Below are 25,877 nucleotides of genomic sequence, written 5' to 3' on the forward strand. Positions count from 1 at the left end.
CTGGCACCAATGTATAATTTAGAAATCTCTCTCCTGTCTTAATATGTTGTCTGAAACCCAACCCAAATAAAAAATTTTGTGGCAGTTCTAGTCTGTCAGAGAAACAATCGCTCCTTTCTGCCATTGTATGCACACAACCTGCATAGAGTGACCACAATGTACATGGTGTGAAGTTTGCACTGGTACATAGACAAAGTTTCCAGAGGGAAGATTGGATAAGCAAGACTAACAAGGATATACTCTCTAGCAAGCACTTTGTTGAACAACTTTTTTAAAATGTTAGGAAATGTATTTTTTAAACATAGCTAATTAATTAGCCCCTTTAGCATAAAAGTGCCTTTATAGCATGACATAATATACCATTTCAACATATATACCTTCTCCTTATGTCACCAAACAAGGCAACAGCAAGTGTGCACCATCTGATTATAAAGGAAGCAGAACCCAAATAATGAATCTCTGCCAGGTCTGTACAGCCATTCACTGTCTGCACAGTCATGTGGTGGCCTAAAGTATGGACAAGTTAGAAGAGGCATGACGTGAGGTGGTTGGAGGTACAGCAGCAGAGAAGACTGAATTTCTGGTCCTTGCTGTCCAGGATTGTAAAGCCTCTGGACTCTGGACAGATCTTGTGATTTCCAGACTGTCCACAGGAATCCTGGAGAGGTGGTAATCCAGGAAGGTACTGTAGGAGCAGCAGTCTTTCTCTGCCCGCATGACGCCACCTCTACTTCCCCTCTCCATGGATTTGCCCTTGCCTCCGGGGTGCACAGCACATAAGCTGTGTTTTTTGTAGTTGGCTTGACAACACTTCCACAATTAGGTCACACACGGTAAAAATGCAGGTGTGTCATGATTGTTTTGGGGGTATGCCTGCAGCTATTCTGTTCGATCGTAGGGTTACTCAGAAGGCGATAATCGACTGATCTGTGACCTATGCTGCATTTTTGTATGCAGTTGCTTGAATTTGCAAAGTCTTCTGTCAGCTGCAACATTTGCATATTTTCGCACACCCCCTGCATACAACATCACAGCTGCTGTGACATAAGCGTACATCTCTGAATCAGGACCTCTATGCTGTATGTCACTAGAATGCTTCCAGTTTTGGGTACCGGAATGGCAAAGGCAATGTGTTTTTTTTTATTTTACACTGCTAGGAAATATTTATGCTTACCCAGCCATCTTCTGTGTTTGTCCTGAATACATTTGAATTAATCCTGCCTACATGAAGTTACTTTAATATTTTTTTTTTCCAGGGCTATTTTAAGTACTTAAGCCAACCTTATCCTTATTTCTTTCCACACAGATACACACCAGAGTTAATCTTAATATATTATTTTAAATAACTTATCTGTAATACAGTATTTCTTTGGAGTGTGGGAGGAAACCATCATAAATACAAGAACAACATAGATAATGTAATCTTTCATAACTAATGCTGGGCATACACTATGCAATTATCTGTCAGATATCTGTCCAATCTGGCTGGTTAGAATGAAAATCTGGTAATGTATGGGAGCAAATAACATTAGAAATTTGCTCCCAAACACTAGAAAACGGACCAGATTTTCCTTCCCACCAGACAGATTTGACAGATATCTGACAGATAATTGTAGAGTGTATGCCCAGCATAAGTTAAACATGCACATGTAGATCCACAAATTAGGCATAACAACTCACTGCCAAAGATCTGTCAGATTTTACCATACACAGGTTTTCATATACAGGGTATATGGCCAAATCTAAAACAAATTGTACTGTTAAGACTGTAATTAATGCCATTTATATGTTATTTGCAATTGACAATTTTTATTTGGTCCATAACTCTGCAATTTCTGCTAAGTTGGGTATAAAACAAGGCATGTGGCAATGAACAAAGTCTACCTTGTACAGGCACATTACAACATAACAGGTTTATTCTTCTCACTAGTAATTAAAGACCTTATTCTTCTCACTAGTAATTAAAGACCTTCTTCTCACTATTAATTAAAGACCTTCTTCTTCTCATTAGTAATTAAAGACCTTCTCATTAGTAATTAAAGACCTTCTTCTAATTAGTAATTAAAGACCTTCTCACTAGTAATTAAAGACCTTCTTCTTACTAGTAATTAAAAACCTTCTTCTTACTAGTAATTAAAGACCTTCTTCTTCTCACTAGTAATTAAAGACCAGAGCAATACAGTAAATGTCTTCATGCTGCATGTTGACTCTATTTTAAAATTCTTTATTAATAGATAGTATCTACTGGAATCTGTCGATCAGATGACCATGTAACACAAGGAGTCATAAAAAGACAAAAGCTTCCAGCAATTTTAGGTCATGAAGCAGCCGGTATAGTAGAGAGTGTTGGTTGCGGAGTAACTGCAGTCATACCAGGTAAGCAAAACAATTATAATAGGATAGTTCACTTGACTGTGGAACAAAGAACGTTACGGACTATGGGTGGGATGGATTAAGCATCGCATCCGCGATGCAGTACATCCCACCTGTCTTCGGGTTCATACCACGGTTGATTAATGCGGTATATACCTAGAATATCGCAAAGGACAGCTCTCCCGATAAGAGATGTCCATTGCGATAGCTCTGGACAGAGTGACTTCCGGGTTTAACACCCAGAAACCCCCCTGGCATCCTTCTGCACATGCAGACCATGGGGGGTGATGGGAGGGATCCAATCGGATCCCTCCCAAGGGGGTGCATACCTATAGGAAGCCCATAGGCTTCTATTGGGTAACACCAACTGAAGATGGCGTTAACCACCTGGACAAAGCACCGAAATGCATCGCTTTGTACATATGGGGAATTCGGTAAAACCTCCGAAAAGAGCATTTTGGGGGGTTTGACCGCATTTTCCCCTATTTCTGTTTGTGTTACAACATGTATATATTCAACCTTAAATCTAGTGTACAGATGTGTCCTGAGCAAATACTCAGCAATCATTAGCATCAGCTCCAAGCCTGTATTTGTTTTGTTCAGATGCAGAATTTACCCTTGGTAAGAAACATATTTCAAATGTAACCTCTGTAATGCTAAGGGATAGGTGTATTAAACTGCAAAGGTTAATATAAATATTTCTACATCAGGGTCCATAGGGTATCCACAGGATACCTTGGGGTATAGGTGATGACGTCAGGCATCAGGCACCATAGAGTTAAGTTTTCAGCCTCCCAGGATGCACTAGGGTCCCCCTCCTACACCGCGCCCCCGAGCCAAGGCATCTTAGTTTCGTTGGTGCCCGGCTCGGAGTCGGAGCACCTGTTTAGAGGGGGGCTAAGGATAGCCCCTGAAGTTTTCTTCAAGGCAGCTGTGGCTGCCCATCAGGAAGTACAGCATGGACAGTCACTACTGACGTCCATGCTGTCTTCCCTACACCCCGCCGATACCAGAACGCCGGTACTGATCCGGGGATGCTGGTAAGCATCTGGGGTCACAGATAGCGGTGACTCCAGGTGTTTTGGACCATGGCCAGATTCAAGGGGGTAGCAGGTAAGCAGCAGGGTCCTGCGGTGGGTCCACGCTGAACACATGGTCCAGAGTCCCCAGGCAGGGGGCTCCCTTTGGACTGGCTGCAGCGTGGAGCCAGGTAACCAACCTGCGCTTCCACTACCCCCCTGGGACAGCGGACCGCAGCTGAGCGGTAGCGCTGCGGCATCCCAGGGGTTAATTGCATGCCAGGGAAGCGTGCCTTCCCTGTACACAGCCGGCGCCTGCCCCGCTGCACACAGCCCTCTCTGCACCTGCCGATTGGCCCTGTGGCAGCGCTCCTCCCCTAGGCCGGCCTCCTCTCTGCTCCTCGGTGGCCATCTTTGCAGAAGCATGGTGATTGCTGGAAGCTGCTGATCGGTGGCATCGTCGTCTGGGTCCCCCGGCATACCTCTCCTCCGTTGGTACAGGTCTGTGTATGCAGCACTGTGTCCTACCAGGCTCTGTGTCTGCGTAGTTGAGGATCAGCGCTGATAGTGCAGGGATTAATTTCTTTCCATTGCATGTAACTTCTGCTAGCGTTTGCTGCCTGTACTTTCACTTTCTACTGTCAGCCATTCCACTGTCCCTGCTCTTCTTCTGCTAAAGCCCTTGTGGTGCGGTGATTGCAGGGTGGTTCTCCCACTATACTAACGAGTATCAGTGAGAGGGGTCACATACTTACCATCTTGTCTGAGAGTGATTTTCCTCTCCAGCTTCTGTGTACTACGTGCAAGGTACCAATAGCGGAGGGGGAGGGTAACGCGGAGGGGCTATGTCGGCAGTGTTTTTTATTGGCGCAACCAATTTCTGTCACGGCTCCAGTACAGGAACCGCCCTGGGCTTGTTTTGCCAAAGCGCTTACAACCCTAGTGGGCCAGTTAGCTCCGCAACCTGCGTTCTCACAGATGGGATTGTCCCAGCAGTCAGTGGTGTCGTCACCCATGCAGGGGTTCCCGAGACAACTGATGGTACCCCACAGTCTCCCTATTCCCCTCCTCAGGTCTCTCAGGAGCCTGCGTGGGTTAATTCACTGACAAGTTCTGTACAGCATTTGTCGGACATGTTACAAGGGGAGTCTGTGTTGCGGCCTCACAAGCGCCCGGTGGGGTCTCTGTCCGCTCCTTATGAGGATGATGACGTGACGACCGATGATGGGGAGATTCTGGATCTTTCTGACCAAGAACCTCTCTGTACTAAAGAGTCGGACGCTAAGTCTAAGGTTTATATTCCTGGCCTTATTCGTGCAGTCCGCACAGCTTTAGTTATTGAGGATGATGATCCTCCGGTGTCCAAGTCCAAATATGCCTTTTTCAAGGATATTAAGGGTGACGCCACAGTGTTTCCTCTTTCGGGTCAGTTAGTAGACCATTTAGAGGAGGCGTGGAAACACCCTGGTAAACGGTAACCTTGGTAAACAGCACCACGTGTGTTCACCAAGGTTATGGCGGTCATGGCGGTGTTCCTGCGGCTGCAGGGAGTCCGCATGTTGCCGTACCTAGACGATCTTCTGTTGGTAGCAGGGTCTCCAGAGCTCCTTCTACGCCACTTGGATCTGACGATTGCAGTACTGCAATGGCACGGCTGGTTGATAAACTGGCAAAAGTCCACCCTGATCCCGTCTCAGAGAATTCTGCACCTCGGAGCCTTATTGGACTCCAGTCAGCAGAGGATCTTTGTGACGGGGAAAAGATCTCACTTGCAGTTGAGGGTGCGCAGTTGTCTGCAGAGTCGCCGTGTGTCTCTACACTCGGCGATGAGGTTACTGGGCTCCATGGTGTCAGTATTCGACATGGTGGAATATGCCCAGTTTCACTCCAGACCTCTGCAGCAATTGATCCTGTCCAAATGGAATGGACTGCCTCAGAGTCTAAAATCCCAGACGATGGTGCTCACTCCAGAGGTTCGCCTGTCCCTTGCCTGGTGGTTGCAGACGACCCATCTCAACAAGGGTCGTCCGTTTTGGGTAGCGAACTGGGTCCTATTGACAACGGACGCCAGCCTTCGGGGCTGGGGAGCGGTCACGGGTCCACACTTGTTCCAGGGCAGATGGACTCAGGCGGAAAAGGAGCTTCCAATAAACTTCTTGGAACTCCGCGCCGTTTTCAATGCTCTCCAGCAGGCACATCGGGTTCTCCAAGGTCACCCTGTACAGGTCCAGTCGGACAACGCCACCACCGTGGCCTACATAAATCGGCAAGGAGGAACCCGAAGTCGGGCGGCACTCGTAGAGGTGTCCCGCATCCTGGTCTGGGCGGAGTGCAATCAACCGGCCATATCAGCAGTATTCATCCCGGGAGTCCTCAACTGGGAGGCAGACTTTCTCAGTCGCCAGGATGTTCATCCGGGCGAGTGGTCTCTGCACAGGACGTCTTTCAACTTCTGGTGGACTGGTGGGGTCTTCCAGAGATCGACCTCATGGCGTCACGGCACAACAACAAGTTGCCGGTGTACGGGTCTCGCACAAGAGACGAAAAGGCGTCTCTGGTGGATGCTCTGTCTGTCCAGTGGACGTTCCGGTTTGCTTATCTCTTTCCTCTATTTTCCCTTCTTCCTCGGGTAATCCGGAAATTCAAACAGGGAGGGACACTCCTGTTGATAGCTCCCGTGTGGCCCAGGCGGCACTGGTTCTCAGACCTTCAGGGTCTGTCCATGGACATTGCTCTGCGGTTGCCGCTACGACCGGACCTACTGTCACAGGGTCCTTGTCTTCACCCGGACCTGACTCGGCTGTCTTTGACGGCGTGCCTTTTGAGACGGCCATGTTAAGGTCCAGGGGGTTTTCCAGCTCTGTAGTACGAACTATGCTAAGAGCTTGGAAGCCATCTTCTGCAAAATTATACCATCGTGTGAGGCATACTTTCTTCCAGTGGTGTCGGCCGAGAGGTTATGTACCTCGGGAGTTCCGTCTGTCTAGAGTGTTGGCTTTCCTACAGGCGGGACTAGACCATGGGCTTCCCCTTGCTTCTTTGAAGGTGCAGGTGTCTGCCCTGTCTGTCTGGTTCCATCGTAGGATTGCTACAATCCCTGATGTGCACACCTTTAAGCAAGGTGTTCTTCGAATTCAGCCGCCATTTGTTCCACCGGTGGCGCCTTGGGATTTCACTGTGGTCCTGAGGGCTCTCCAGGGACCGCCGTTTGAACCACTGGGCTCAGTGGACCTTAAATGGCTGACAGCTAAAACAATTTTCCTTCTGGCCATCGCTTCGGCCAGACGTGTTTCTGACTTAGGGGCTCTATCCTGTAGACCCCTTTCCTGATTTTTCATGAGAACAGGGCAGTGCTGTGCACTCGTCCAGAATTTCTTCCCAAAGTTTTTTCTCGTTTTCATATCAATGAGGAAATGTTTGTGCTGGCTTTTAACTCACCTGACCTTTCAGTGGGTGATGCCACTTTGGACGTTGTGCGGGCCTTAAGGATTTATGTTGACCGCACTTCTTCGTTTAGGAAGTCGGACGCCTTGTTTGTCCTCTATGGCTTCCGTAAAAAGGGTTGGCCTGCTTCAAAGCAAACTTTGGCAGGTTGGATTCGTATGGCCATTTCAGAAACTTATCTTCATGAAGGCCTTCTGGTTCCTTCCTCTGTGAGGGCTCATTCCACTAGGTCTGTGGGTCCTTCGTGGGCAGCTCGACGTGGTACCTCTGCAGTCCAGATCTGCAAGGCTGCCACATGGTCCTCTGTCCATACCTTTGTGAGGTATTATGCTTTTGACACCTTTGCCTCTCAGGATGCTTCCTTCGGGCGGCGGATTCTCCTTTCAGCACAGGAGCATCCCCACCCTTGAAGGATACTGCTTTGGGACATCCCCAAGGTATCCTGTGGATACCCTATGGACCCTGATGTAGAAAATATGAGATATGGTAAGAACTTACCTTTGTTATCTCTATTTCTACGAAGTCCATAGGGTTCCACACGACTCCCGCCCTGTCGCACCTGTGCTGCAGATGGGCTTTACTCTGGTCACCGGTTTTGCCGTCTCCCTCTGGTGAGAATGTGATTCTTGTGTGTGTCCAGATCTTTTTTTCTCTCTCTTCCTTCTCCTCCTCCGGCCTATGGCTTGGTACGTAACTGAGATGCCTTGGCTCGGGGGCGGGGTATAGGAGGGGGACCCTAGTGCATCCTGGGAGGCTGAAAACTTAACTCTATGGTGCACGATGCATGACGTCATCATCTATACCCCAAGGTATCCTGTGGAACCCTATGGACTTCATAGAAATAGAGATAACAAAGGTAAGTTCTTACCATAACACATATTTTTTCTGATATATTATTGTACCACAAATATGTATTAGATATGTGTATTCAATTGCCCTGAAGATGGCAGTCATTGGGAATTTTTTTTTCACCTGCCCGAGACAGGCAATAAAATTCCTGTTAATCAGCCCCATTTTCGCGATCGTGAAATCATATAGGCCCATGACCTTTTCATGGATGCTATGTGTTTTCACCCAAAAAAATGCAGGCAAATTGAAGAGCACATAAAAAAAAACTTGAAAAAAAATAACAAGGCTAATTTCCCCCTATGTGTCCGGTATGCAGTCGGGATGCCGGCAGTCGAAATGCCGACCGCCGGCTTCCCGACTGTCAAATCCCTGCAGGGTACTTATGACAGGCGTCGAAGTCCCGATGCCTGTCATTAGACCTACGCCGGGAGCCCGACGCCCGGCATACCGAACCAAGGTAAGCTGGGCGCGGACAGCCGCGGGGAGGTGGGTTAGGTTTCAGGGCTCCCGTGGGGACTTAGGGTTAGGCACCCCCCAGGAGGGTTAGGGTAGGGGAAGGGGGGTTAGCGTTAGGTACCCCCAGAGGGAGGTTAGGGTTAGGCACCCCTCCGGGAGTCTTAGGGTGCGAGGAAGGGGGGGTAAGGTTTGGGCACTTACGGGGCGGTTAGGGTTAGGCACTAGGGGGGAGGTTAGGGTTAGGCACCCCTAAAGGAAGGTTAGGGGGGGTACAGAGTTAGCAATAGTTAAAAAACTTACCTTCGAGATTTTCAGGGCTGCGGGTCTTCCACTGTCGGTATTTGAACTGTCGGACATAGGTCTGGTGGTCTTTCATGCCGATCCCATGTGTCCCATGTGTTTATATCAGCAATTGCTCATTGTTTGGATTTAAGATGTTTAATGTGTTTGTGTTGTTTAATATCATATAAACTGTGTGCCACGGCACCCTGGCGTGCCTCGGGACACTTGCAGGGGTGCCTTAGCTTTATGGTCCAGCACGAAATCAAATTATTTATGGTCAATGTAATGTAAATATGTGGACAAACAGAAGTGCAAACCTGTCCACCACCACATAACTGAACCTAAGGATGACAGGTAAGCACAATTTACTTAGTGTCTGAGCTTTAGTGGATACAGTATCACTATAGAAAATACAGTATCTGTGCATATATCGCAGCCTATCCAATATTTGTAGTGGAGTGGAGAAGAGAAATACATATTTTTAAGGATATAAAACATCTCTCTAGTGGAGCAGGAATAAGAAAACTAAGCTAAGAAGTTGTGTTATAATCTATTCAGCAATAGACTCTACAGATGGCACTATAAAGGTTATAGGAGACATAGTCATCTAGGTACTGTAATTCAAAGACTCTTACAATTGATCAGATATAAGGGCCCCAGCATGCACCAACGTACTGCAGATGTTTATAAGCGACCAATAATACCTACTGTATGTGTTACAGGGTTAATTGTTACTCCATATTATACTTATTTTGTTGGTATGGCATGCAGAGGTATATGCATAGAAGGTATAATGATATATTCAAGGTTGTGGGGCATATTGTATTGTACAGATAATTATGTGTTGTTGTTTTTTTATCTTTTTATTGCCTAAATTTTCAATAAACTCAAAATATATTCAGACATAATAGAGTACAGAAACAGTATGAAAAGTCCTCTACATATAATTATACATTAATATTCATAATATATACTGTATGAATAAGACATTACGTCTAATAAAATACTAGACTTACCATGTTTGATAATACAAAGAAAGATAAAAATACAGGGAATGGGATTGAAATGCTGGCGGCTGCCCGACAGGATGAAAATTCCGATAGAGGCAGGTAAGTATTTTAACCTCCCCTATCCCTCCTAATCCTCCCTTACTGGTGCCTAACCCTAACCTCCCCCCCAGTGCCTAACCGTAACCTCTCCTGGGGGTACCCTTCTGTAACCCCCCTTACCGCTCCCTAAACCTAACCCTCCCTAACCGCTCCCTAAACCTAACCATCCCAGGGGGATGCCTAACTCAAACCTCTCCCTGGAGGTGCCTGACCCTAACCTCCCCCCCAATACCTAAGGCTAACCCTGCTAACTGCCCTAAACCTAAGCCTCCCCCCCCCCCCACACAGCTAAAAGGATGGGTGTCCCGGACTTGCCTCGTTCGGGTACGCGTTGTCCTGGATTCCGGTGTCGGGATTATGATAGACATCAGTATTTCAACGCCTGTCATCAATCCCTTGCCTGCATTCTGCTGCCGGTCGCCAGTCACATAACTACATCCCATCTACAGAATATGAATTCTCCAGAAGAAGTGGAGGCATTGACATTTTATATGGTATCCATCGGAACACTGAATTTCAGATGATTCAAATTCATTTAGAGGTTCCATAATTGAGCCAAATAAATTTGAAGAGAATGGGGAACATAGACGAGACAGGACGAAGGTATGACACAAGAGGGAAGGAGAGACATGGGGGAAAAAGATACATCTAAATAGTAACAGTAGCGGGTATTTTAGTCAATTATATGATTAAGAATATGTGTTTTATAACTTATGAACACAGGTTGGCAGACAGAAGAGAAAATCAAGATAGTATAGCTCTACTACACAATATGTAGATGGGGAGTTACGTCACGATAATATTTGTCTATGACGAAACCAGTCTGTGGAGTGGAATACTTTAAAAATATGATCTTGCATCTGAGAATTTAAAGTATCTATATATAGGCACCATTTTTTTTATAGAATTTGACCACTCCATTTTCGATATCAGGGATAGAGGATAGCCTATCAAAATATAAAATCTGAAGGACTTTTTGGTTCACTTAATTGAGGGAAGGGGAAGAAGAAGATGTCCATTGTTTGAGTATTATTTTTTTAAGTATGGTTAGGATAATCGTTAAAAGAGGTATAAAATCTTTCTTTCTTGGTCCTAGCTCCCAATTTTTAAAATTGGAACAAAGACATGCTAGCTGATCTAGGTAAAGACGTAATGAAAAACAAGAATTTAAATACCTTAATCCAGAATTTTGTGATCTTGTAGCATACCCAAAAACAGTGTAAAAACCGAGCATTACTCATATGGCATTTTATACATTGACCAGAGTCCCAGGGGACGATGTGTTTTTGCTGAGCAGGTGCTATATACGCTCTAAATATAACTCGTGTATGCACTTCTTGTAGGTAAGAGGATTGGAGTTTTCGGAAAGTGTTACAGTAGTGCACAAATAGATGCTCGAGTGAAGGAGCAAAGGAAGTTTCTTGGCTCCACAATTTGGCCGTTTTGTCCCATGCAGTTGTGTAAGAGAGATTCACTAAAGTGTAGTATTGTAATTTTGTCTTATAAGGGATTAAAGTAATATTTTTTAGTAAATAGACTATAGGATCAGAAAGGGCAGAGGAGGGCATTGCATTGGGGAGTGTCTGAACATACTGCCTCAATTGCAAATACATCAAGAATTATTGTCTGGGGATATGATAAAGAGATTGCAAGTTAGAGAAAGATATCACGACCCCTCCTGGGTCAAAGACCTAGGAGATGTTTTTAATACCTTTTGTGTACCAGTTTTGATATTTGTTGTTTAGAAGAGATGGGGGAAAGCTGGGTTTCCCCATATAAGTATTAAGGGTGAGTTAAGGTAATTCCTATTAAGTTTTTAATTCATGGCTATCCATGCGTAGTATGTGTCTCTGAAGATTATATGGTTTAGGATGTGATGTGGTATGTCTCTAGGTTTAGCGTGAAGAAGAGCACCTGGGGAAAATGGTGAAAGCAATGCAGAGTCTAAGGATAAATCAGTATAGGAGTATTCCAGCAACCTACTACTAATGTACCTAAAAAAGATAGATAGTGAGTATGCAGCAAAATCCGGAGATCCCAGGCCACCCTTAGACTTAGTCATTTTTAATTTAGACATGGATATCCTTGGGCGTTTACCTTGCCAAAGGAAGTGGGATATCATTCCTTGCAAGCAGGCCAGATAAGACTTAGAGAGATTAATGGGGATCATCTGCATGAGAAAAAATATCTAAGGGAAGATTATGCTTTTGACCACGACCAACCTATCCAGAAGTGATAAGGGGAGGAGTTTCCAACTATCTAATAACAGTAAAATCTTGGAAATTGCTGGTGTGAAGTTTATTAGATAGCGCTGAGAGATATCGGAGGGGATGTGGTCTCCTAAATATTTGATTTTAGAGATGCTGAATTTGAACTGGTCTACAATAGGAATGTGTTTTAATTGTGCAATTTGAGTTAATTAACCCGTTAATGGTAACTTGTCTACATTTATTTTATATACGAAGGAATTAAATGAGTTTAACAGATTTATTATTGCGGGGACAGTGGTGGTTAAGTCAGAAATGAATAAGAGCATGTCATCCGCAAACAATACGACCTTAAGTATGATATCACCCACCACTAAACTTTTTATGGGAGGATAGGAACATATGGCAATGGCTAGGGGATCTATTGCTATGGTGAAAAGGAGGGGTGACAATGGGCAACCCTGCCTTGTTCCTTTCTGTATAGAAAATGGTGATGATTTATAACCATTACATACTACAGTATGTGGGATTGGGCGCCTGAATATAGAGTTTGAATTATGCCAATAAAATGTTGCTGGAGTCCAAATTTATAGAGGGTTTTAAATAAATGAGGCCAAAGAACAAGGTCAAATGCCTTTTTGGCATCGAGTAAAATAATGAGGCTAGGATCTGGATCCCGAGAAGACTTCAGATGCTGCATAGTTCCAAATACTCATCTTACATTCACCACTGAGTGGCGTCCACAGATAAATCCAGACTGATCTTTATGTATTATAATAGGTAGAAGAAGCTTGACTCTTTCTGATAGTATTTTTATTCAAATCTTATAATCTAGGTTTAAAAGGGAAATAGACCTATATGAACCTGGTATTGTTAAGTCTTGTCCTGATTTTGGCAAAACTTTTATGATAGCCGTATTGAAATAAAGTGGGAGGGTTTTATGTGAGATAATATGATTGAAAACAGCAAGCAAGGTTTCAGATCCTGGGCAGTAAAAGCTTATAAAGTTTATAAAATAATCCACCTAGACCATCCGGCCCAGGAGCCTTAGCAGATTTGAAACCTTTAATTGCTGTATTGACTTGATTGTTAACGTGATGGGTGTAATTGGAGATTGAGCTGCGTCAGTTGATAGTTGAGGGTATGTAATATCTTCCCATATATTGAAGCCAGATGCAGAAGATGGTGACGTGTTTTCTAGATCTAAAAGAGAGGGAGTGTGTGAATAAAGGGATTCGTAAAAGTTACGCATGATATCAGTGATCTGGGAATTAGATGTGGTGAATGAACCATCAAATTTTTTTTGTGCACTAACTCGCATGGGACATTGAGTTCCTTTCAGCAAATTAGTCAAAATGTGACCTGTTTTGTTGCCAACAAGTTATGATTAATAAAGAACAAATATTGATCACCCATTGTTTGTAGAAACTCATCAAAGCTGTTTATATGCTGGTGACGGACAAGATTTCAATGTAAGAGGAGGCATATTTTTTGTGTATGGAAGAAACATATGAAATTATAGCTCCCCTAATGACTGATTTGGCTGTCTGCCAGAAAAAAGGGGAGTCGGAGGAGGTATAAAATAAATTGTTTGTTTTGTAATCCTCCCACTCTGTTTCTAAAATCTGTTTTTCAATTTAGTAGAGTGGGCTCTGGTGGGAGGGAATTTCCATGAGGAATAAGGGCCCTTCACTAGCGCAATATGAATTGTTGACCATACTAAGGCATGGTAAGATAAGGTGATTGGTTCTGTTTCTGATACCTTGTGAAACAAGGATTTAGACAGAAATATATAGTCTATCGGAGGGTAAGTGTTATAAACCACAGAGTGGCACGTAAACTCTTTGTGGGGTGTAGGGCTCTCCATACATCAACTAAGTGTAACCTGGAAGACAATAAGGGAAGGACCAGCTTAGGAAGGCTTTTAATTCTGGACGTGCTTTGAGATTTGTCCAATATATAAGAAAACACCAAATTGAAATTTCCACATATAATTAGAGGAAAATTTATACTCAAAATCAGTTTAGATAATGTTTGAAAGAACAATTTAGAATAAGCATTAGGAGCATATACTCCCGCTATCAGAGACCACCCCAGCATTTGTAGCTTATTTATCTCTGTGGTAACCAAGTGGGTCTCTTGAATAAAAGCAATGACTAAATTATGTTTAGATAAATAAATAAGTAATTTCCTTCTTTTACATGGAGAGTTGATACCACCAATGTTCAGGGTACCTATAGATATAGTTGATATTCAATTTGATGTAAATGAGTAGACATGTCTTATTCCCTTTAGCGTGTAAAACGTGTGAGGAGGGAGGGGGCAGACACAAAGGAAGACAGTAGAGATGTGCGTCGACTCCCGTGTTTTGGTTTTGGATCTTTATCTCCTCTTGTTTTGGATCTGGATTGGTTTTGCCAAAACCGCTCTTGCGTGTTTTGTTTTCTGGTTTTGGATCTGTATGTTTTCTAAAAAAAAATCATAAAAATGGCTAAAATCACATAATTTGGGCCTGTTTTTGTTCCTACAGTATTATTAACCTCAATAACATTTATTTCCAGTCATTTCCAATCAATTCTGACCACCTCACAATATAGATTTTTTTATCTAGTTTAAGGCCAAAAGATTGCATCCAGCTACAGTAGCTGGCTGACTAAGCTAAGCGACAGCAGTGGGCGGCACTAACATGTAGCAGTTCAGCTTCCAACATGGATACAGTGTGTTATACAGTGTGGGTTGGATACACCAATAGTGCACTTACTGTGACAGCAGTGTCAGCAGTGTGGGGTGCTGGCGGTCTCCTCAATGCGAGAGTGCCAAGTGCCGGCGATGTTGGCAGTGTGGTGGTGTTGGCAGAGTGGACGTCCTGGCAGTGTCCTGAGTGCATGCATAGTGTCGGCAGTGTCGGCAGAGCAGGGGTGCCAGTGGTGTCCTCAGTGCATGTGTGCTGACAGTGTCAGCAGTGCAGGGGTTCTCAGTGTGGGAGTGCCGGCAGTGTCGGCAGTGTGAGGTCGCTCAGTGTGTCGTCAGTACGTGGGGCAGCAGTGCAGAGATGCTGGCAGTGTCCTCAGTGCAGGGTGTCAGCAAAATGGGGGTGCCAGCGGTGTCTTCAGTGCACATGTGCTGACAGTGTTGGCAGTGCAGGGGTGCCGGTGGTGTCCTCAGTGTGGGAGTGTCAGCAGTGTTGGGTCACTGACGGTATTCTCAGTACATGGGGCAGCAGTGCAGGGGTTCTGGCAGTGTCCTCATTACAGGGTGCCGGCTGTGTCGGCAGGACGGGGGTGCCAGCGGTGTCGTCAGGGTGGGGGTCCTGATGGTGTTGGCAGTGCATGGGTGCCGGTGGTGTCCTCAATGCAGGGTGCCAGCAGTGTCGGCAACAGGGGTGTCAGCAGCAGGGGGATGCCGGCGGTGTCAGGCAAGGGGGATGGGCGGCATCTTCCGAATACCTGTGCCCATATTCAATGGGATTAATGCTGATAGGCTGAGAGCTGTGACAGACGGCTCTCTCAGCCAATAAGCGTTAAGCCCGCTCGATGCAAAACCTCACGACAGCAGGATTGCAAGGTTTTGCCTTGATTAGGGAACCCGGGGCAGGCAGGGAGATCCGATCTGTGTCTCAGATCCCCTCGGATTTCCGAAATTTGAGTGGGTCTGGTTACCGGAGAACCAGACCCGCTCATCTCTAGAAGAGACACTACAATAATGGGCAGAGAAATAAAGATAAGGGAGGAAGGAACAAAAAGCTATCACTAGTGGTAATAGCCCTGGCAAATTATTTGAACAGGACTTCTGGTGTATATGAACACACAAACAAAAGAAGTACAACATAATGGAACTTTTCCGGATATTGCTCCCAGCACTAACCGGCTGATTAAATGAATAGGTAATAACAACCCTTGCCGCCATAAAGAAATCTATAGTAGACAATTTCATAGACCTTATTAATTACATTAGGAGCACAGCATAAACACAAGAAGTTATTGCACAGAACAAAATAAGTTAACCAGAACCTTTCTGGTAAACCAGCTTATACAGACCATCATAAGAGTGATAAAGTACAGAATCAGCTATTGTGGAACTCTTTATGAATCCTCAAAGGTGACCCAAAGAGATCTATGAAGAATTCAACCAAAGGGGAAGAATCCTGATGTTGGCCAAGATCTCAGGGTGGAGGGGTGGCAGGATCAGAGATATCTTGAAAACTGGAATGGTCCTCTTCCTGGAGGAAGGCATGTGCGTCATCTGGGTTAGTAAAATCTGTGAAGGTATCTCTTCAGAAAATGCGAAGCCTGGCTGGGTAAATCAGTGCGAATTTTCTCTTTTCCTTGGCAAGACGGGAACAGATGGGAGAAAAGGCTATCCTGGCCCTTGTTAGCTCTACAGAAAATCTGGAAAGGGGGATAACCTTTTTCCTTCCCAGAGAATAGATTTTTGTTTCCGAGAAGCTGTCCAAAATGCCAATTTGTGTAGATAACTTAAGCAGCAGAATAATAGAGTCATGCGTGGGCGACCATCTGTATATCTTGGGGTGGGGCCAACCCGGTGGACACGTTCTATGACTAAATCGCGACATTCATCCTTGATGCCCAGTAGTGATGGGAGCATGTTATGCACAAATTGGTATAGGGAGGGACCTTTAATATTTTCTGGTAAACCCACCAGCCTTGTATTGTTTCTTCATGACCTATTTTTAAGGTCGTCATCCAAAGCTGATGGTTGTCTTTCTTCAATTTCTGGATTGTGTATTGCGCATCAGCTAAATCATGGCAAATTGAACCTATGCGGTTCTCAGTGTCTGCAACACTATGTGTAAGGGTCTAAATCTGTGCTGTAATGTCTGCTACTGCTTGGCTCAGTAAGGGGGCCATCGTGGTTTGGATCGCATCCACAACCTCACCATACGAGACAGGTGTCTCAGGATTGTGACACACCTGTGGTAAGTCTGTGTCAGTAGAGCCTGCAGCAGCTTTTTTAGAAGCCGGGATAGCTATTCGGGACTCGGCGTCCAGCGTCATGTTGTTATCAGTGCGGCACTTTTGTTGTTGCGGCAATGGGGTTTTTGGAACGGGCTGACCAGACAGATATCTGTCCATTATATGAGGTGGGTGCACGGGTGAAATCGGGAGCGGGTGAGCCCTGTATTACAGACCACTAAGCAGTCTTGTAGACAATATGAAGCTGGCAATGTGAGGGAGCAGCACTGAGCCCGTCCTCACTCCATGCAGCCGGAACCGGAAGGTCGATAATAAGGTTTCTTAATTGGAATGAATAAACAATTACTTTTGCATGTTCCAATTGTTCACCATTATTGAAAGGACCTGGACGTTAACGAGGAGAGAAGAAAGTTATTTTATTTAAAATAGTTTCATTATTATACTGCATATATAATGCCTTCAGGTTACATAATTGCATTGATTGGCTTACCCAACAAGCCTAAATAACATAACTATAGGTTTTCCCAAGTAGGCCTATCCATAAAACTAATACTTGGGTGGAGGCGCTGATCTAACTAAAGGATTTTCAATACTGTATTTAGTGGGAAGATATAAGTGGGTACACTAACCCACAGGAAGTTAGTAACCTCGTGTTCCTTTATTGGCAAAAGGGGGTTTACATATTGATTAGCACAGGCAATATACTGTACTGTCATTAAGGGCATGATTCTGAGTCTGGCTCGCAGTTGGCCGATGTTTCTCCTGTACAACACATGCGTACCGATTGTTAGCGGTCAGAGATACTGTACATTACAAACTCAGAAGCACAGTCTATGAATTTTAGTGGGTGTTCCTGTAAGGTTACATGGGGGTTGCTAAGCTGATGCAAACATGTCACTGAAAGCGGCAGTGCTTAAAATAGAACTATAAGTACTCATGACACCTGGATTAAGGGATACATAGGCATGAGGGAAGGGCCTATTGTGAGAAGTAGAGGAGCTGAGACAAGTGCTGTGTGGATGTGGCCAGTGATGTGTGGGTGTGGCCAGTGTCATGTAGCCATGTACACCCCCCCTACAGTATCAGCACCGATGTCTCCAAAATAACAAAAAATTGCATGAGGAAAAAAGAAATACTATTTTAATCCTTATGGTTTATGGGCAACCATGTGGCTAGCTGAGCGTCTGCTCATCATCATGCTAACATGAAGATGGGCCTATTTTTATGTGTAGGCATGGTGCTGTAGTCCCATCTGCCCCATTATTATTTATGCCCTGGACACTCCCATTAATAGATAGAAGTCTCATTAATCAGAAGAATTTGATAAGTGGTCACCCAACCCAGGTGGACCAACTTATCCATTGTACAGTATCCTACAGAACTTCTATTTGCAATCATTATTCAAACAATTGAAAGTTACAGTACACAGCAATAATTGTACCTATACGATTTTCCATGCTTTGGTCACTACTTTCTATTTCTATTATTCACTGGAGTTTAATAGTGTTTCTTTATGAAGTTTTGTACAGATTATTTAATAAAGATTAGGTTTTAAAAGTGCGTCAGCCAAGACAACTCTTCTTTCTCTATTTGTCTGACACTTACTAAAAAAAGCTTCTGGGAGAAAAAAGCTTATGTACTTTAAATTATTCATGCTGAAAATTGTTTTTGCTAAGTATTAATGTTACAGTTTACATAAAGTAATTTTATCAAATACGCCCCATCATTTTTAAATTATGAAATTTCTCAATACAATATTGAAGTATTAATTTTAAGAACGCAGGACTGATAAATATGATATTATTATTATAAATAAACTTTATTTATAGGGCGCTACATGTGGTCCGCAGAGCAGTACAGAGAGATAACTATACCATATACTGCATGTTGAACCTTTTGTTAAATGTGTTTTCTGTTTTTCTAGGAGACAAAGTAATCCCACTGTTCGTTCCTCAATGTGGAGAATGCAGAAGCTGTGTTGAACCAAGGAGTAATATGTGTTCCAAAGCAGAGTTAGTATTTTTTCCAAGATTTAGCATATGTAATTGCTGCTTGAGGGAAGGGGCCTGATTCAGAGATGTACGCAATGCCAGTATTTACACAGTTGAGCGATTTTGAGTGGCAGCAAAAACGCAGGAGTGACTGTTTTCGGAAATAGCCTATGTAAAGTAATGGTATGTTCACACTTCTTACAGCCTATGTAGTGAGAAAACCAAAATTCTGTATATTGTTCTGGCTGCCTCCACTTTGACAAAACATTTATGATCATCAACACAAATTTTGTTTTACCTGTTAGAGTAATAAATACATTTTAAAAGGATCCCTCTACCCTCCAAAAAAAGTGGAACCTTTATTAGATTGTGTAACCTGAGCTGATAACAGTAAAATGGGGTGGGTGAAAAGTAGTGTATTCACTAGAATTTCCTTTCAAATAGTCATTAGCATCACTAGGCTATGTAAGCCAGGCACTATATCAGGGAAACCAGCAGTAGTCATAGTATCCAGCCCTTGGCTAGTCAGCTCCTAAGAGGATCAGGACCCCAAAGAAAAAATTCTGATAGCACTAGAGCTATTTCCACAGTCCTGGGTGGTGGGTGAGAGGGGGGTTAGGTTTCGGCTGCGGGGAAAGGGTTGTTATTATTATTATTATTATTATTACATTTTATTTATAGGGCACCACAAGAGGTCCGCATCGCAGTACATACAGTAAAGGGTACACATTACATTACAATACAGTAACCAACTTATAAACAGAGCACAAGTAACAATTAGCAACACAATTCTCCATACACAATACAGCTGGGAAGGTGAAGGCTGTCATAAAAGTGCTAGAGAAGAAGGCTGTGAGACAGTGGGGAGGAGGACCCTGCTCCTAGGGTTAAGTTTAGGCTGCGGGGATCGAGGGTTAGCTATAGAGGTAGGGTTAGGATACTTACCTGCAGGTGTCGGTAACCTAACCCTGTCGGGATTCCAGCATTGGGATTCTGACCGCCGAGATCCTGGCCCCGCCATCCTGTACTAAACCCTTAATGACATCTAACCCTATGCACCTTTCAGTGTTTAATGCAAAGGTACTTGCCTGGAAAGAGACACACTTATCTTTTCTTGCACCACCGGTACTCAGAGATAATAGATATCCCACTGCCTATTTTTCTAATGGTCCATTTAAGCAAAATAGAGTTACTGAGCCTGATCTGAGTTGGGAGTAAAGCAATATCAGAGGCGGTTACTGTGCACCTTGAAAAAATTATGTTGCACTGCAGGTGGAGCAGATTTTACATTTGCAGAGAGATTAGATTTGAGAAGGGTTTGTCCATATTAAAATATAAATTGCAGTGTAAAAATAAAGCTGTCAAGTATTTGTGGGTTTCCTGCAAAAAAAATGCCATTACTAAACCTGCATGCAAAAAAAACCCATATGTGTATATACTGTAAGTGAAGGTGCTTGGGGCGGTGGCCAGATGGAGGGGGAGTCAGCCAGGGAGGAGATAGGGACGGCCATGAGATGCAGGGGATAAAAGCAGAGGAAGCTACAAGTGATAATTATTATAATAGAATATTAACAGGTGCCACTGAATAGCCCCCCCTGCCCTGCGGCACCCTGTGCTGTGGCATGTTTCACCACCCTAATTATTGCCCTGGTTATAGGAACACCTGAATAATGGGAAATCTTATTTTTAGAGATGAGCGCGTTCGGATTTCAGAGATCCGAAGCCACCCGAACTTAGGTGATCCAAGCCAGATCCAAGTTGGCTCCCGCCTGACTCCGATCTCAAAACGAGGCAAAACGTTATCCCGCTGTTGGATTCTCGCGGGTTTTGGATTGTATAAAAGGTCCCGCGATCGCCGACATTTTAATTCTGGCTGTGGATGGTGAATAGGTAGGAGGGGGCTGTGATGTTGCTGTGTGTTTAAGGGGCTGGCTACTATTTTCACTGTCAGGGGCTGGCTGCTTAATGTTCATACTGCATAGGGGCTGGCTGGCTGTTGTCACTTGCCATAGGGGCTGGCTGGCTGTTGTCCACTCCATCCATATACTCGGGCTGGCTACTGTGCTGTGCCTGTTGTCCATAAGGGCTGTGTTACTCTATATACTAGGAGCTGTGCTGCAGACAGAAGAGGGGGGCTTCAGTGGCTCCTGTGTCACTGCAATCCATAGGGGTGCTGCTGTGTTGTGCAGGGGGTGCTCTGTCCATCAGTGGTGCTCTCCCCCCCACTCTTATCAGCAACGTAGCTGCGCAGGGGTGCTGCCTGTGTCATTTATGAAGGGGCTGCTGCCTTGTTCAGGGGTGCTCTCTCCCACAAGTGCAAAATATTTTTTAAAAATGAACATTTGTCTGTGTGTGTGCACATTAGCCACACTTATCAGCAACATAGCTGTGGAAGGGTGCTGCCTGTGTCGTTTATCAAGTGGCTGCTTCCTTGTTCAGGGGTGCTCTTCCCCAGTTTTAAAAATATATATATATTTTTGTGTGGTTGTGTCCATTAGCCGTAACTTTAGCTGCGCTATAATTGATTGGTGACACTGCTGTAAGACCACAGTGAGTATGGAGGACAGTCATATAACAGGAAAGCAGTATCCACATACCAGTCTTGTAGCTGCCGGCAGCAGTCATGATGATGATGCGAGGCCGACAATGTCATTTTTGAAGGCCGATGCACCAGGGCTTAAGTCAGGCCATGTTAAATCAACTTTTACCCTGTTAAAGAAAAAAAAAATCTAAAGCTAAGTTAGCTTTAGAGAAACAAAAATTTGGCAATATGCCATTCACTACATGAAGTGGCAAGGAAAAGATAAGGCCTTGGTCTTTATTTATGACTGGTGTTTCTAGTTGTGATGATTTAAGCCCTTCTGCTTGTAGGAGCCCTCTGCAAATGTGGGGATGAGCAGCACGAGTCAACATGCTGACATAGAAATCGAGGATGCTTCTGTGGAATTGCACCAGGAGGATGAGAAGGATATTTATGTAGTTGGCGATAACAACAAGGATGATGAGGATGTTGATGATGTTGATGGTGAGGATGTTTGTGTAAAAACTGTAAATCAGGCAACAGTTGTTGCCCATGGTGGGAAAAATCCATTTGTTGCCATGCCTGGGCAAAGGACCAAAATATCCACTTCTCATGTGTGGAATTATTTCCACCCAAATCCAGACAACCTTTGCCAGACCATTTGTAACCGTTGCTATGTAACAGTGAGTAGAGGCAAGAAACTTAACCATGTTGGAACCTCCTCCCTGTTACATCACTTGCAGCACATTCATCAAATTGGAAAGGGTATTTAAAAGTCTGAAGCTTTGTGGACAAAAAAACGAACAACAATCAGTCCATTTTCACCTAGCTGCTCCCTTCTATCTGGCTCCAAGCGCCTGCAATCTCCACCACCAACACCTGCATCATCATCAACATCCTCATTCATGATCGGAAGTAATCCTGCATCCAATTTCATAAGCATGACTGACTCCTCTCCTATCTGTGATTCCTCAGAAGTATCCTTGAGAGCTACGCCTGTTGCTGCTGCTGGGGGTGGATCTTCTTCCCAGAAAAGGACCAAGAAGGCTACTACTAGTAGTAATTTTAAAAAACAATTGACTATTAAACAGTCCTTTGATAAAAGAAGTAAGTATAACAGCTGTCACCCAGTTTCACAGCGGATCACTAACGCCATGACGGCTGTGCTAGTATTAGATGGAGAAATAATAGAAAATGAGGATGATAGTATGGAGGAAGTACAAAAGGAGGATGAGGGGGAAATTTGTCTCCTATCTGACGCTAATAAGAATGTTGATGCTGAGGGTGTTGTTTGTGTAAATCAGCCACCAGTGTCAGCAGTTCTTGCTCATGATAAAAAGAAAGCCAGAAAAGCCACGTCTTGGGTGTGGAATTATTTTAATCTAAATTCTAGCAACAGTTGTTAAGGCATCTGTTCCATTTGTAAAGCCAAAGTTAGGAAGGGAAGGGATGTTAACCATCTAGGCACCTCCTCCCTGTTATGTCATTTGCAGCGAGTTCATGCAATTTGTTTAACAAAATTATAATAATTTGTAAATTAATAACAAGCAGTCCAGTATCAGCTACCAGCACTTTGGACCAGCACATGCAATCTCCACCACCAACACTCTCATCATCAACCTCCTTCTTAATAATTGAAGGTAGTCCTTCCAAAAAATGTTTGGTGGGGACCCATACAAACTAAAAAGTTCAGCCACGAAAGTGTCAGTCCTAGTTGCTAAAGTGCTTGGTTTGTTAAACTGTGCATGTCCTTTTCAATATCCCACATAAGAGTGGGTGGGAGGGACAATTCCATCTTGCACCACTTTTCTTTATATTTTGCACAATTTGCGGCATTGCTGACTGACATTATTATAGTTTATTAAACTGCCATCCTGTCTGCCACTGCTGTGTGGCAATGTTTCATAGATGCCCTATATTTTTTTTATACTGCTGTGCTTTTGTGCCGCTGCTCTGTTGCTTACTTTAGCCAGCCAACTCGCTGCAGCCTTTGGCCTATATTGGTGAAAAATAGTGAAATCAATATTGTGAGGTGGTTAAAAATGCCTGGAAATGCCTGAAAATTATTGTTATTAAGGTTAATAATACTGTAGGATTAAAAACAGGCCCAAATTATGTGGTTTTAGCTGTTTATATCATTTTTTGGAAAAAATACAGATCCAAAACCTAAAAACAAAACACCAAGGAAAAAGATCCAAAACCAGATGCAGATCCAAAACACAAAGAGATACAGATCCAAAACCAAAACACGGGGGTTGGCGCACATCTCTACTTATTTTGCACATACACTGAAATCTTTTAAAACACATGAGATCTAGTTCTGAGTTGGGAGCAAAGGAACACAAAAGCAAGTACTGTACAAGTACAATGTATATGGAACAAATCATGTAGCAATGCAAGGGGTGCAAATACATATATTTTATTACATACAAGGTACATTCTGGCTGCATTTGTATGTAACCCACAAATATTGGACAGCTTTATTTTTACACTGCAATTTGTATTTGGATGCATTCAACTGAAATATAAATCTCTTTGTATAATTTAAATCTGCCACACCTGCAGTTCAACAAGGTTTTAAAAAAAATTGAGCCCCCAGGCCTCCAATAATTTTGGTTTAGAATTTTTATAGTCTTTGGCAGCTTTTGATGTCCTGTAAACTTTGAACTTGTACCCACAACAACTGAACACAGAGTATGCTTCAGTGAGCATATTTAAGCTATTTTATTTTTCATGGCCACAACTCTGGATTAAGTAACTGTCGCAAGGTAATCAAGTCCCCATCATGGTGGCCACTCCATTTTGCAAACCAAAGTTCACCAGAGATCAGCAGTGCTGCCATTGTAAAAATTCACATGCCGTGAACTGACAGAAAGTGTCTCATACAGTGGTTATTTTTGTTGCTGTGTCTAATATTGCAGTCATGTACAGTACAGTATGTAGAGTATTTTATATTAAACAGGAAACTGCTATGCAAGTGGTAAAAGACTTCTACATTCAAATTGTTAGAAAACTGTTCACAGCAGTCTAATTCAAAATTAAACAAGTCACACAACTGTAGTGTTATAACTCTTCTTTCTTTAACAGTTTGGGGAAGAATGTTGGTTTGATGTCTGACAACACAAGCAGATTTACATGCAAAGGACAGTTGGTTCATCATTTCATCAACACCAGCACCTTCTGTGAATACACTGTGGTGGATGAAACATCTGTGGTGAAAATACATGATGATGCTCCCCTGGATAAAGTCTGTGTGATTGGCTGTGGGTTTTCCACAGGATATGGATCTGCTGTTAATGTGGCTAAGGTAAGTGCTGCACTGACTCAATAGATCCTTCAACATGACCCCTTCCATCAGATACAAAATGCTGTGTTCCTGGACTTCCCACTTAATTTATGATTGCAGTCACCTGTGTTGAAAACTTTCTCATCAATTAACTAGTTCAGCACAGGTGACTGCAATCATGAATTAAGTGGGAAGTCCAGAAGCAGAGTATTTTGTACCTGATGGAAGAGGTCATGTTGGAGGATCCGACTCAAAGGCAACATAACCATATATGTAAAGGTTATGAATTTTATAGTAACTGAATTATATTTAAAGAGCAAGTAAGACTCATTTAAAGCAAATGGTTGTGGTAGAGCACATCTTGAGGGTGTCACAGTCAAAGGGATTTGAGGCTGTGTTCCAGGGCTGGGTCTTGTACCTGTCCTGTTCAACTCGGATGCTTTCTGGAGGAGACTAGGTTTAATGAAGTTCCTGCACATGAAGGATTTATTGGCCAAAGGAGCCTAAGAGTAGTTACTGAGGCACGGCTGAACTCAGGGAGGACTGGAAGGTAACTGGACTCCAGGTGAATGGAGGACAGCTGGATTGTCACTGGTTAGGACTAGGAGGTAACTGGACTCCAGGTGAATGGAGGACGGCTGGATTGTCTCCAGTTAGGACCGGGAGGTGGAGGATGGCTGGATTGTCACCGGTTAGGACCGGGAGGTAACTGGATTCCAGGTGAATGGAGGACAGCTGGATCGTCACCGGTTAGGACAGGGAGGTAACCGGACTCCAGATTAATGGAAGATGGCTAGATTGTTACCAGTTAGGACCGGGAGGTAACTTTACTCCAGCTGAATGGAGGATGGCTGGATTGTCACACAGAGTATAGGTACTGAGGATTCAGCAGATACACTGGGAGCACAGTAAGGGAGCTCAGCAGTAGACTGAAAGTTGTTAGTGGGACAGGAGGTCCTTTTATACAGACTGCTGGGAGCTGACTGGCCAGATTCAGACCAGATTCAGAGGGGAAGCTGCTCCATTGGTGGAGACAGCATCACATGCCCTGGTCCAAGACTGCTGCGCCCATCTACTCTGGGGAGGGGCAGCTGATCCATGTGAGACGTCAGACCCACTGCAGCAGAGGGACAGCAGAGACCGGCGGAGACCAGAGGAGAGGAGGACACCACTGCCGCATCGCGGGGAAGCCAGAGCACATAACCTTCACCCACAACCCGAGGAGGAGACACAGACGGAGCCAGCCGGAAACTATGCCGCAGCCTCCTGAGAATGTAACGGGAGAGTACCCGCAAAGGTAAACATCCCGGTCTGACTCTGGGGTCTCGGTGGTGTGTGACAGTACCCCCTTTTCCATGAGTGGCCTCAGGACACTTTTTGGGCTTTAGAGGAAACTTCATATGAAA

At 44.0% G+C, this 25,877-nt stretch overlaps 1 protein-coding gene across 2 annotated transcripts in view; it reads left to right on the plus strand.

The window, feature by feature from the left end:
• Nucleotides 1-25,877, plus strand: part of LOC148481538 (alcohol dehydrogenase 1-like) — a 207,057-nt gene that overhangs the window by 111,948 nt on the left and 69,232 nt on the right. For both annotated transcript variants that reach the window (XM_088453272.1, XM_088453273.1), the window contains 3 exons: nucleotides 2,235-2,376; nucleotides 18,598-18,685; nucleotides 24,273-24,492. In XM_088453272.1, the coding sequence (XP_088309398.1) occupies nucleotides 2,235-2,376; nucleotides 18,598-18,685; nucleotides 24,273-24,492 (450 nt within the window). The remainder of the gene's footprint in view (nucleotides 1-2,234; nucleotides 2,377-18,597; nucleotides 18,686-24,272; nucleotides 24,493-25,877) is intronic.

This window comes from Taudactylus pleione, unplaced genomic scaffold, assembly GCF_031769625.1.
Source record: "Taudactylus pleione unplaced genomic scaffold, aTauple2 ptg000574l, whole genome shotgun sequence".
Taxonomy (NCBI): Eukaryota; Metazoa; Chordata; class Amphibia; order Anura; family Myobatrachidae; genus Taudactylus; species Taudactylus pleione.